The sequence below is a fragment of the Mustela nigripes genome, unplaced genomic scaffold (assembly GCF_022355385.1).
Source record: "Mustela nigripes isolate SB6536 unplaced genomic scaffold, MUSNIG.SB6536 HiC_scaffold_76, whole genome shotgun sequence".
In the NCBI taxonomy this organism is placed as follows: Eukaryota; Metazoa; Chordata; class Mammalia; order Carnivora; family Mustelidae; genus Mustela; species Mustela nigripes.
Genome location: NW_026739491.1, coordinates 4,003,349 through 4,014,195, shown reverse-complemented (window position 1 = coordinate 4,014,195; position 10,847 = coordinate 4,003,349). Strand labels below are relative to the sequence as shown.

The 10,847-nt window shown below is 40.5% G+C and overlaps 1 protein-coding gene across 1 annotated transcript; it reads right to left on the bottom strand.

Moving 5' to 3' along the window:
* Nucleotides 1-621: 621 nt before the first annotated feature.
* LOC132008198 (olfactory receptor 4B1-like) lies at nt 622-2,180 on the bottom strand. Its single transcript, XM_059386612.1, has one exon. It carries the CDS (start codon nt 2,178-2,180, stop codon nt 1,269-1,271), a length of 912 nt encoding a protein of 303 aa, XP_059242595.1. The 3' UTR covers nt 622-1,268.
* Between the last annotated feature and the right edge of the window lie 8,667 nt (nt 2,181-10,847).

The following is a 10,847-nucleotide window of genomic DNA, read 5'->3' as shown; positions in this document are numbered from 1 at the left end:
GCTATATGACTTAAGCCAGGGTTACCAAACTGTTTTGGAAAACAGTGACTAGTAAATATTTTTGGCTTTGCAGACCATACACTCTCCGAACTCAACCATTCCACTATTCACAAAAGCTACCATGGAGAAAAAGTAAAATAGGTGGTACAATTGTAGTCCAATACCTATTTATGGACACTAAAGTTTTACATTCATATAACTTTGATATATCAACAAATATTATTCTACTTTGATTTTTTATTTAAATTCAATTAGCCAACTTAGAGTATATCATTAGTTTCAGATGTAGTTTTCAATAATTTTTCAGTTTCATATAACACCCAGTGCTCATCTCTATTTTGATTCTTTTAAGTGTAAAAACCATGTTGGTTTGTAGGCCATACAAAACATACAGAAACAGGCAATGAGCTAGTTTTGGCTTAAGCAATACCTCGGTGCCCAGATAGCAACTAGCTAAAAAGAAAAGCATCTTCTAAAATTGTCCAGATTAATGGTTAATAATAGCTTCATTGTATTTCACATCCAAGAGACATTCCCATTCTTTTTTTTAAAAGATTTTATTTATTTATTTGACAAACAGATCACAAGTAGGCAGAGAGGCAGGCAAGAGAGAGGGGGGGAAGCAGGCTCCCTGCTGAGCAGAGAGCCTGATGCGGGGCTTGATCCCAAGACCCTGAGATCATGACCTGAGCCAAAGGCAGAGGCTTAACCCACTGAGCCATCCAAGTGGCCCGAGACATTTCTATTCTAACAAAATCCTATGCCTATGAAAATTCCTACTTTGCCATATGCCATAAAGTTCCTACTATGGAATTCCAGGCATTAGAATCAGGTTAATAAGTAGGGTCCCTAATGAAGTATTCAAGCCTTCCTGGGACTCCCACAAGACCTCACAACATCAGAAAACAAGGACAAAGCAAAACATAAACTTCTGTCTCCAAGTGCCACAGACTTTCCACACACCGTGGCATGCTAACACCAAGAGGCAAAATGAATAAACCCAAGGTTGCACAGGTAGAAGATGATAAGGTGGGAATTCCAGTCTAGGTGATCTTCTCCAAAATGTTCTCCAAAATACAGACATCAGTGAATTAGTGCACTTATGATTAGTACAATGGAATATGAGGGGCTCATCTAAATACAACAGAAAAATATGAATAGGTTAATTTTTCCTCAATTCCTCATAGTTGACTAAAATCAGAATGCATATTTGGCCTCCCTATACATGACAATTTTTTTATGTTTTCATATTTATTCCATCCCTGAGTTCACTTTTTCCCCCACAGCTTCCTCATTGCATTTTTCACCTCTGCATTTCTGAGTGTGTAGATGATGGGGTTCAGCATGGGGGTGACAACCGTGTAGAACACAGCCACCAGTTTGTCCTCAGTAAAGGTGGAGGGAGGTCGCATGTAGAGGAAGATGGCAGGTCCAAAGAACAAGAGGACCACCATGATGTGAGAGGCACAGGTGGAAAGAGCTTTGCGCCTCCCCTCCGCAGAATGATTCCTCAAGTTGAACAGGATGACAATATAGGAGGATACCAGGAGGAGGAAGGAGAAGATAGAAAATAATCCACTGTTGGCCAATACAATAACCCCTTCCACAGAAGTATCAGTGCAGGCAAGCTTGAATAAGGGATGGAGGTCACAGAAGTAGTGGTCAATCACATTGGGACCACAGAAAGATAATTGGAGAGTGATAATAATCTGAACCATGGAGTGAAAAAAGCCACCGAGCCAGGAGCCAGCCACCAGAAGGCGACACATAGATCGATTCATGATGGTTGTATAGTGAAGGGGTTTGCAGATGGCCACATAGCGGTCATACGCCATTACTGTGAGCAGGAAGATCTCAGTGACCCCAAAGAAGTGGAAGAAGAATATCTGAGCCACACAGCCCTTCAGGGAAATGGTCTTAATCTTGGCAAGTAAGTCTGTGATGAATTTAGGGACAACAGTAGAGGAGTAAGTGATCTCCACCAGGGACAGGTAGCTAAGGAAGAAGTACATGGGGGAATGCAGACTCTTACTGACATTGACTGTCAGGACAATGAGACCATTGCCCACCACTGTGGCCATGTACACAAGAAGAAACACCACAAAACATACTCTCTGCACCTCTGGATCCTGGAAAAGACCAAGGATAATTAACTCAGTCACATTATTTGTATTCGCCATGGAATCCAATTAGGTGTTCTGGACACAAGATCATGTGAGACCTGCAATAAAACAAACATTGATTATAACCGATTCACCTCATTTATAACACATTACACAGTGCAACCCACGTTACAATATACTAATCACCAACTCATTCGGTTGGCCCATATGTATGCTAATCCTGAATACTCATTCAGGATTAAATATTAGCAATCTAATGAGTTTGTATATTAGAAAAGTAAGGCTCAGGGAGATGGCTATGCACCAGGATCACACATCTGGTGAATTCTGGGCCTCCAAACCAGACTTTTTGACTTCAGCCAGGATTCTTTCTAATTCATCAGATGATCTGAATTTGAGGAGCCATTCTGGTTTCTAACCTACACTTTTACCCTCTTCACTGCAATTCTCTTCTATTGGGGAATCGCCATGACACACCTGTACTCCTAACCACCTTGTTTCCCTTTGTCTCTGCCTCAGGAAACATCTCCCCACTGATAATTCTTCCCTTCCAAAAGGTCCTGAGTATGGTTTTTTTCACTTAGTTATACCAGTCTTCAACCCAGGTCAGATTCTTTCACCGGACTTCAGCATCAATGGCCATGTCTGAATGACAAGTGCTCAAATCCTCTGGAGAGAATTCAACTTATTAGTTTGTCTCCATCATTCACTACTACTTTCCCATCTCTTGCCCCACTAACCAAACTACTGGAGATCCCAAACTCGGAGCTTGTCCTCTGAGAGCATTGTATGGCCAGACAGTCTGGCTGCTCTGGTTCTAGGTTGGTAATCAGTAGCCAAATATTGTAACAAGAGTTATCCCCAGGAACAGATCATTACTCTTCTACATCTACACACACTACAGACGATACAGAAGATGCACAGAACATAACATATACTCATGCTAACAATGTCCTATGATGCAAAACATTATTCTCTAAAGTGTTGTCTTCAGAATTTTTTTCTACCACATATCAGCCATGAGAAATAAGAAAGAAATAATATGAACATCTTGATTCTCTGCTACAAAATCTATCCTCATTGCATTTCCCTTTATCTCTGAAATTTTCAAGAAATGCTCTTTTGAAAAAGTAAGTGTACCTGAGCAGCAAGGAACTCAATCAACAGAAAAAATGAATCTCTCTCTCTCTCTCTCCTTCTCTCTCTCTCTCTCCTTCTCCCTCTCAAATAAATAAAATCTATTTTAAAAAACTTGGGGAGGGGAGCACCTGGGTGCCTCAGTCAGTTAAGTGTCTGCCTTTAGCTCAGGCATGATCCCTGGGTCCTAGGATGGAGTCCTACATCAGGCTCCTTGCTCAGTGGGGAGTCTGCTTCTCTCTCTCCTCTGCCCCTCCACTCCACTCATGTTCTCTCTCTCTAAATAAATAAATAAAATCTTTAAATTAAAAAAAAAAGGAGAAAAAAAGGGGGGATAAACAGATGGAAAGAAAACAGTATATGTCAGACATCATCAGGTGAGGGCACAGGCTGAAGCATGAAATATCCTGAGAGCAGATACAGGAGTTCTCATCCAAATAAAAAAAAATAATAATAACTATATGAGGAGATAAATATGTTAATTAACTTAACTGTAGCAATCATTTCATTATGTTTATCAGAAAGTCAATTTGTAAATAGTAAATAGGTATAATTTTTAGCAAAGAAAAAATTTTTAAGATTAAATAAAGTCATTGACCTGAAAACACTGAGAAACTAGTATTCAGAGCAAGAAAACAGTAGAAAATAAGACCATGGCATTTCAGAGATGCAGAGAATATCCTTGATGCTTAACTTTCAATCTCTGATTCAGTCTATTCTATACTTGGATACTAGAGACTGCCCCTTTTCCTTGAATAAATTCTCCTCTTTCTTTTTTTTTTTTAAGATATTATTTATTCGACAGAGAGAGATCACAAGTAGGCAGAGAGGCAGGCAGAGAGAGAGAGAGGAGGAAGCAGGCTCCCTGCTGAGCACAGAGCCCGACGCGGGACTCGATCCCAGGACCCTGAGATCATGACCTGAGCCAAAGGCAGCGGCCCAACCCACTGAACCACCCAGGCACCCCAATTCTCCTCTTTCTTAAACTAGTTTGATGGCTTTCTGTTTTTGAAAGCAAAACCTCCTAAGATATAAACCTAGGGGGGGAAAGTTTAAAAAACTGAAAACCATAGCAATAGTAAGAAAGCTCAAAATACAATTACTAGTTTGGGATGCCTGGGTGGCTCAGTTGGTTGGACAACTGCCTTCAGCTCAGGTCATGATCCCACAGTCCACGGATTGAGTCCTGCATTGGGCTCCCAGCTCCACAGGGATTCTGCTTCTCTCTCTGTCCATCTCCTCACTCATGCTCTCTCTCAATGTCTCTCTCTCAAATAAATAAATAAAAACCTTTTAAAAAATACAATTACTAGTTAGAAAACACATCTGAAAAAATACTCCCTTTACTATTGTCATATAGTTATGCAGAGAACTATGCATAAAATTGCCATACTTTTGTTATGCAGGGAACTATGCATAAAACTGCTATGGGAACACAAAAAAATTCATGTATAAAAGAAAAAACATATCCACCAAAAGCAATTTTTATAAACCCATGTTTAAGCAATAAAAGCCCACATAAAACCCTCAGCATAATCTCTTCCAGTCCCGTCCATGTTGCTACAAAAGTTTGGTATTCGTCCTTTCTGATGGAGGCATAAGACTCCATAGTGTATATGGACCACATCTTCCTTATCCATTTGTCCATTGAAGGGCAACTTGGTTCTTTCCACAGTTTGGCGACCGTGGCCTAAGGGTTTTGAAGGAGTGGGGGGTGGGAGGTCGGGGTACCAGGTGGTGGGTATTATAAGAGCATGGATTGCATGGAGCGCTGGGTGTGGTGCAAAAATAATGAATACTGTTACGCTGAAAATAAATTTTTAAAAATCCTACTTTACAAAATTTTTTAAAAATGCAAAAAGATGAATTTTTTTAAAAAGCCCACATAAAGATTTTGACTCTCCCTAAATTTATCTACAAATTTATGCAACTTCAATCAAATCCAACAGAATTTTTCCTTATAATTTATATAATTATTCTAAAGGTCATCTGTAGGGTGGGGGGAGATCAGCCATCTACCAAAGCAAAAAGAAACTGCCCATCCAAGAGCTAGTTTCCAGGAATGGAGGTAAAGCAAAGAAATTACACTGATACCCATGCTAGGCACAATCAGTAGTGCTAAATTCACCAGTGCTGGGCTCTTGCCAATAGGAGTAGTGCTGTGGGTACCAAGCACCCAGAATCATTGGGAATATCTAACACCATCTCAGCCTAGAACATGAAATGAATGAATGGTTAGAAGACAAGACTGTGAGACTCCTCAAGAATCACTCTTCATCGCATCCTCACTCATGAGCCCAAGGAAAGCATCTGGAGACAGATTAGGGTTGCAGCTAATGACACTAAGCTATGGGGGAAAAGGAGACCTATAGGCAAGTGTGACTTGGAAGACATTCTGATGACATCCTACCCTCCAGGCTGCCCAGGTTGTAGCTCTGATATCACCTTTGATCCATGCCTCCCATCATATCCACATCAGTTATCACCATACCTCGTGAATTTCTCATTAAACAACCTGCCCCCATGTGTCCCTTCTCTCCCTTCTTCCACCACCCCTTCTCACGTACCATCAGCAGATGTCTAAATTTCCAATTTCTCTTCATCTCCAGATGCTCCTGCCCAACCATCCCATGTACTGCAGTCAGAAAATTGTGTCCTAGATCCTTCTTTCCTGGATCCTTCCCTACATGGGATTAGCCAGGGAGTGGGGAAGTGGGTCCTGACCCCTCAGACTCACATTTAAAGATTTTCACAGACTGAGCCACCTCAGCAATCACACTCACCCGCCAAGCTTTGACTCACCTCTGTTCACATCCTCTCTCCATCCCACAGCCCAATCTGTTCTTTCCTACCACAAACCCTCACTTAGCCAGAAATACTCTCTCCCTGTCCTTCCAAAACTACCTACTTTCCAACCCAGTGCCAGTCTTGCATGTTCAGTGAAGCTTGCCTTTAATACTGTACCCATCTGAATCTTCTCTTCCCTAAGCATTGGAAAATAAGTTGGTGATTCTCCTTAAATGCCTATCAAATCATACCTCTACCCTAAAATCTACCAACACCTCCCCATTACCCATAGCATAAATTCCAATATTCTTGGCATGGATACCAGGTCCTTCTTGAACTGGCCATTGCCTACCTTTGCACCCTTATTATCATTCCCAAATGACTGTTTATAGCTACTTCCAAACCAAAGACTTCCTTTCTGCCTTCTGGGTTTAGTATTCATTCTTTCTAATTGCAGGAACAACCTTACTATAATAAGAATAATGTATCCCTTGCTCTGTGCTCTTCTAGTAATCTGTCATACTTCTTTTTTAACATTAACAGATTCTTTTTTTTTAAAGATTTTATTTATTTATTTGATAGAGAGAAATCACAAGTAGACGGAGAGGCAGACAGAGAGAGAGAGGGGAAGCAGGCTCCCTGCTGAGCAGAGAACCCGATGCAGGGCTCCATCCCAGGACCCTGGGATCATGACCTGAGCCAAAGGCAGAGGCTTAACCTACTGAGCCACCCAGGTGCTCCCAATTAATAGATTCTTTTTAACTGTTGTCCTGTAACTACATCTTCTACTAAGAAATACAGTATTCAAAATTATTACTTACTACATTTCTTAAATTTGTATAACTAGTTACATTTTGGTTGATAATCATGGATAATATTTCAATAGTACCAAGTGCCATGCACTTTATAAGAACTCCATATACATTAATTTATTCAGTTCTCAGAACAAACCTGTGATGTGGGCTTTATTATTGTCATCTTTTGACATATGAGGAAAAAGAAGCACAGTTATTAAGTGAATTAACTGTCCTTACATCACAGTAGCAGAGTCAGGATTTCAACCTGAACAACCTCAGATCCTGTGCTTTTTGACCACTGCCCAATATGCTCTCTAAGTACATAATAGATAAATGATAGTTAAAATTAAATATGTCCTTCTGCTCGAGGTCCAATTTTTATTTATTTGCTGACAAATATTTCTTTCTTATTGAAGCATGGTTGACATACAATATTAGTTTCAGGTGTATAACACAGTGATTTACCATTTGTGCATATTATAAAGGGACCACCATGATAAATTTAGCTACCATCTGTCACCATACATACACTATTAACTATATTCCCTGTGCTACATATTGTATCCCCATAATTTATTTATTTTTTTAATTTCTTTTCATGTAACAGAATTCATTGTTTAAGCACTACACCCAGTGCTCCATGCCATACGTGCCCTCCATAATACCCACCACCTGGTTCTCCCAACTTTCCACCCTCTGCCCCTTCAAAACCCTCAGATTGCTTTTCAGAGTCCACAGTCTCTAATGGTTCACCTCCCCTCCCAATTTCCCTCAACTCCCTTCTCCTCTCCATCTCCCCTTGTCCTCCATGTTATTTGTTATGCTCCACAAATAAGTGAAACCATATGATAATTTACACTCTCTGATTGACTTATTTCACTCAGCATAATCTCTTACTCTCCCATCCATGCTGCTACAAAAGTTGGGTATTCATCTTTTCTGATGGAGGCATCATACTCCATAGTGTATATGGACCAAATCTTCCTAATCCATTTTTCCGTTGAAGGGCATCTTGGTTCTTTTCACAGTTTGGCAACTGTGGCCATTGCTGCTATAAACAATGAGGTACACATGGCCCTTCTTTTCACTACTTCTTATCTTTGGGGTAAATACCCAGTAGTGCATTGCAGGGTCATAGGGAAGCTCTATTTTTAATTTCTTAAGGAATCTCCACACTGTTCTCCAAAGTGGCTGCACCAACTTGCATTCCCACCAACAGTGTAAGAGGGCTCCCCTTTCTCCACATCCTCTCCAACACACGTTGTTTCCTGTCTTGCTAATTTTGGCCATTCTAACTGATGTAAGGTGATATCTCAATGTGGTTTTAATTTGAATCTCCCTGATGGCTAGTGATGATGAACATTTTTTCATGTGTCTGATAGCCATTTGTATTTATTTTTTAACTGGAAGTGTTTATCTTTTTATCTACTTAACCTATTTTCACTCAGTTCCTCAATGCCTTCCCCTCTGAAAACCACCAGATCATTCTCCGTATCTGTGAGTCTGATTAGAAATATTTGTTATGAGAGTATGAACTTGATCCTTTTATGACCCACTAGAGAAATTAAGCAAAATATTCTAGTACCAATATGAGAGGTCACTCAGAGATAAGAAAGGAATCTTAGAGGAGGATCCAGTTTTTCCAGCCTTCAACCCTAAGAGGAGTAACTGATAACCTTCCTCTGTGAAAACCACATGTTCCTTTCCTATCATCTCTGTCTTTTCTGCATTTATTCCTCTCTCTGCTATCTACAACCAGCCATTACCACCATCTCTCCCACAGAGCTAGTAAGAAATACCTCCTCCCATATGTATTGCAATGAGCACTGTGCATTAAATGCAAATAATGAATCATGGAACACTACATCAACAACTATGAAGTACAGTATGGTGACTAACATGACATAGTAAAAACATAATAAAATTAAGTAGACTACAAACAAACAAACATTAAAAAAAAAAAAATACCTCCTCTCTCCCCCACAATGCTGCCTCACCAAGGGGCAGGGAAAGAAAATGTGATGAGCATGTCAAAGCCTAAATCAGTACATGAACATGCAGACTGCCCATCAGGTGACCCGCTGGACTCTGGAAAAGAGGAGAATGACAGAATGCAGACAACACCCAGAGGTAAATGTAAGAGAGAGCTAGATGTACCAATGTGGCTGATCTCAGATGACCTAATCACACAACTCCCACTTCATCATTCCCAAACAGTACCTCACAGAATCCTAAAATTATAAAGGAGTTTGAAACTACCAAATTTGGGGGCACCTGGATGGCTCAGTGGGTTAAAGCCTCTGCCTTCAGCTCAGGTCATGATCCCAGGGTCCTGAGATCGAGCCCCACATCGGGCTCTCTGCTTGGTGAGGAACCTGCTTCCTCCTCTCTCTCTGCCTGCCTCTCCCCCAACCTGGGATCTCTGTCTGTCAAATAAATAATCTTTCAAAAAAATTTACCAAATTTTGTATTTTATATAATCTCTCCACAATAAAAATAAATAAGTAAATGGAATTCATTACCCCCAAAAAATACATATTCAAAGCAAACCGCCTCATTTACAAATGAACACTTGTGGCTTAAAGAGAGGAGCTGACTTGTCCAATATCCAGTGGCTGCTTAGAGACTTTGCACCTCCTTTCCAGCCATGTCACCTACCTTGAAGTCAGAAAACCTGGTGTGGCTTCATTCTGCCTTGGAACAAGAAATTGGGTCAGATGGATCTCAAATATTCTCAGATGCCTCCAATTCAGCATGAAAGTAGTCACTCTGTTGGAATAGATCATTTTCAAGGTGATGATCTGGTTGAAGAAACTAGGATGGTATGGAGCACTGGATTCCTCTCTGGGAATACTGGTCCCTGGACAAGTAAGGTGCTCTGGCTAATGTTCCCCACCCAGCTGATTTTTCACTAACAGGAGCAATGAGCAAAGTCCAGGTCACACTAAGCTAAGCCCCTCTGATGGTGGTGCTGAAAATATTCAGAGACCTTTTACTCTAACTTCCTCTATTTATAGATGAGATAGCAGAGGCTGAAAGAGGTTCATTGTTTCCCAAAGCCATACACTAGGTTTTTGCCAGGATACTAACTCAGAAATCTATGTTCTTTCAACAACACTCAGCCACCTTCTGAAGGCAGTGGGTGGTTGTCGATCAAGGATCAGACCTTGTCCACAAAAACGAAACACCATGTTCCTGGGGGCTTCTAAAAAACAAATAGATGGCATCTAAGATGAATCACAAAAGATGAAAATTCAGAGGACCTGGATCTGGGTGGATATTTGGATTTATAATATCCAAAAAATAAACAAATGTCACAGGAAGTTAGCCAATTCAAAGACCTTAAGATCCTGGTTTAGATGTAGAAAATGTACCCACCCACTGAGAGTCCAAGAGTTCTGAGTAAATACTCAGATCCTTTTATTATTTAAAATAAATTAAGCCACACACTACAATCAAGGGAACAACTTCCCCATGGAATTTTTTTTTCTCTTGGGGGTAACTCTCAATTTAAGTATAACTTAAGAAAGTTTCCAAATCTGCTTCAATTAGTTTAGTGAGATGTCCGTCGAGGTTTGACACCCAGTTATGAGGTAGTAATAGAAGAAAGTTTAAAGAAAGACATACAAGGAATTTTTTCCCTCGCTGAACTTCTGAGAATGGAAAGGAGAATGAAGAGAGAGGAGAGCAAGGACTGGACAGGGGCCAGGACAGCTGGGCACTGGCTCCAGTCATAAATGATAACCTACTAACTTAGGCACGTCATTCACCTCTCCACTTCTCACTCACCCTGGCTCTGCTTCTATATAAAAAGACAGAGCAGAGCTCAATCATCTCCATTGTATCTTCCAATTCTCACATTCATGAATTCATGTACGATTCACTGACAGTCTCCAGTGCCTCACCCTCTCGTTCAATAATAGTGGTGATAACAATGTAATCTACAGGAATTCCCTGAGAAAAAGATGTCATCATCTGTTCATCCACCCATTCATCCATCCAT

Excerpts from the sequence above, each read along its gene's own strand:
- LOC132008198 (XM_059386612.1), bottom strand. The coding sequence starts at position 2,180 with ATGGCGAATACAAATAATGTGACTGAGTTAATTATCCTTGGTCTTTTC.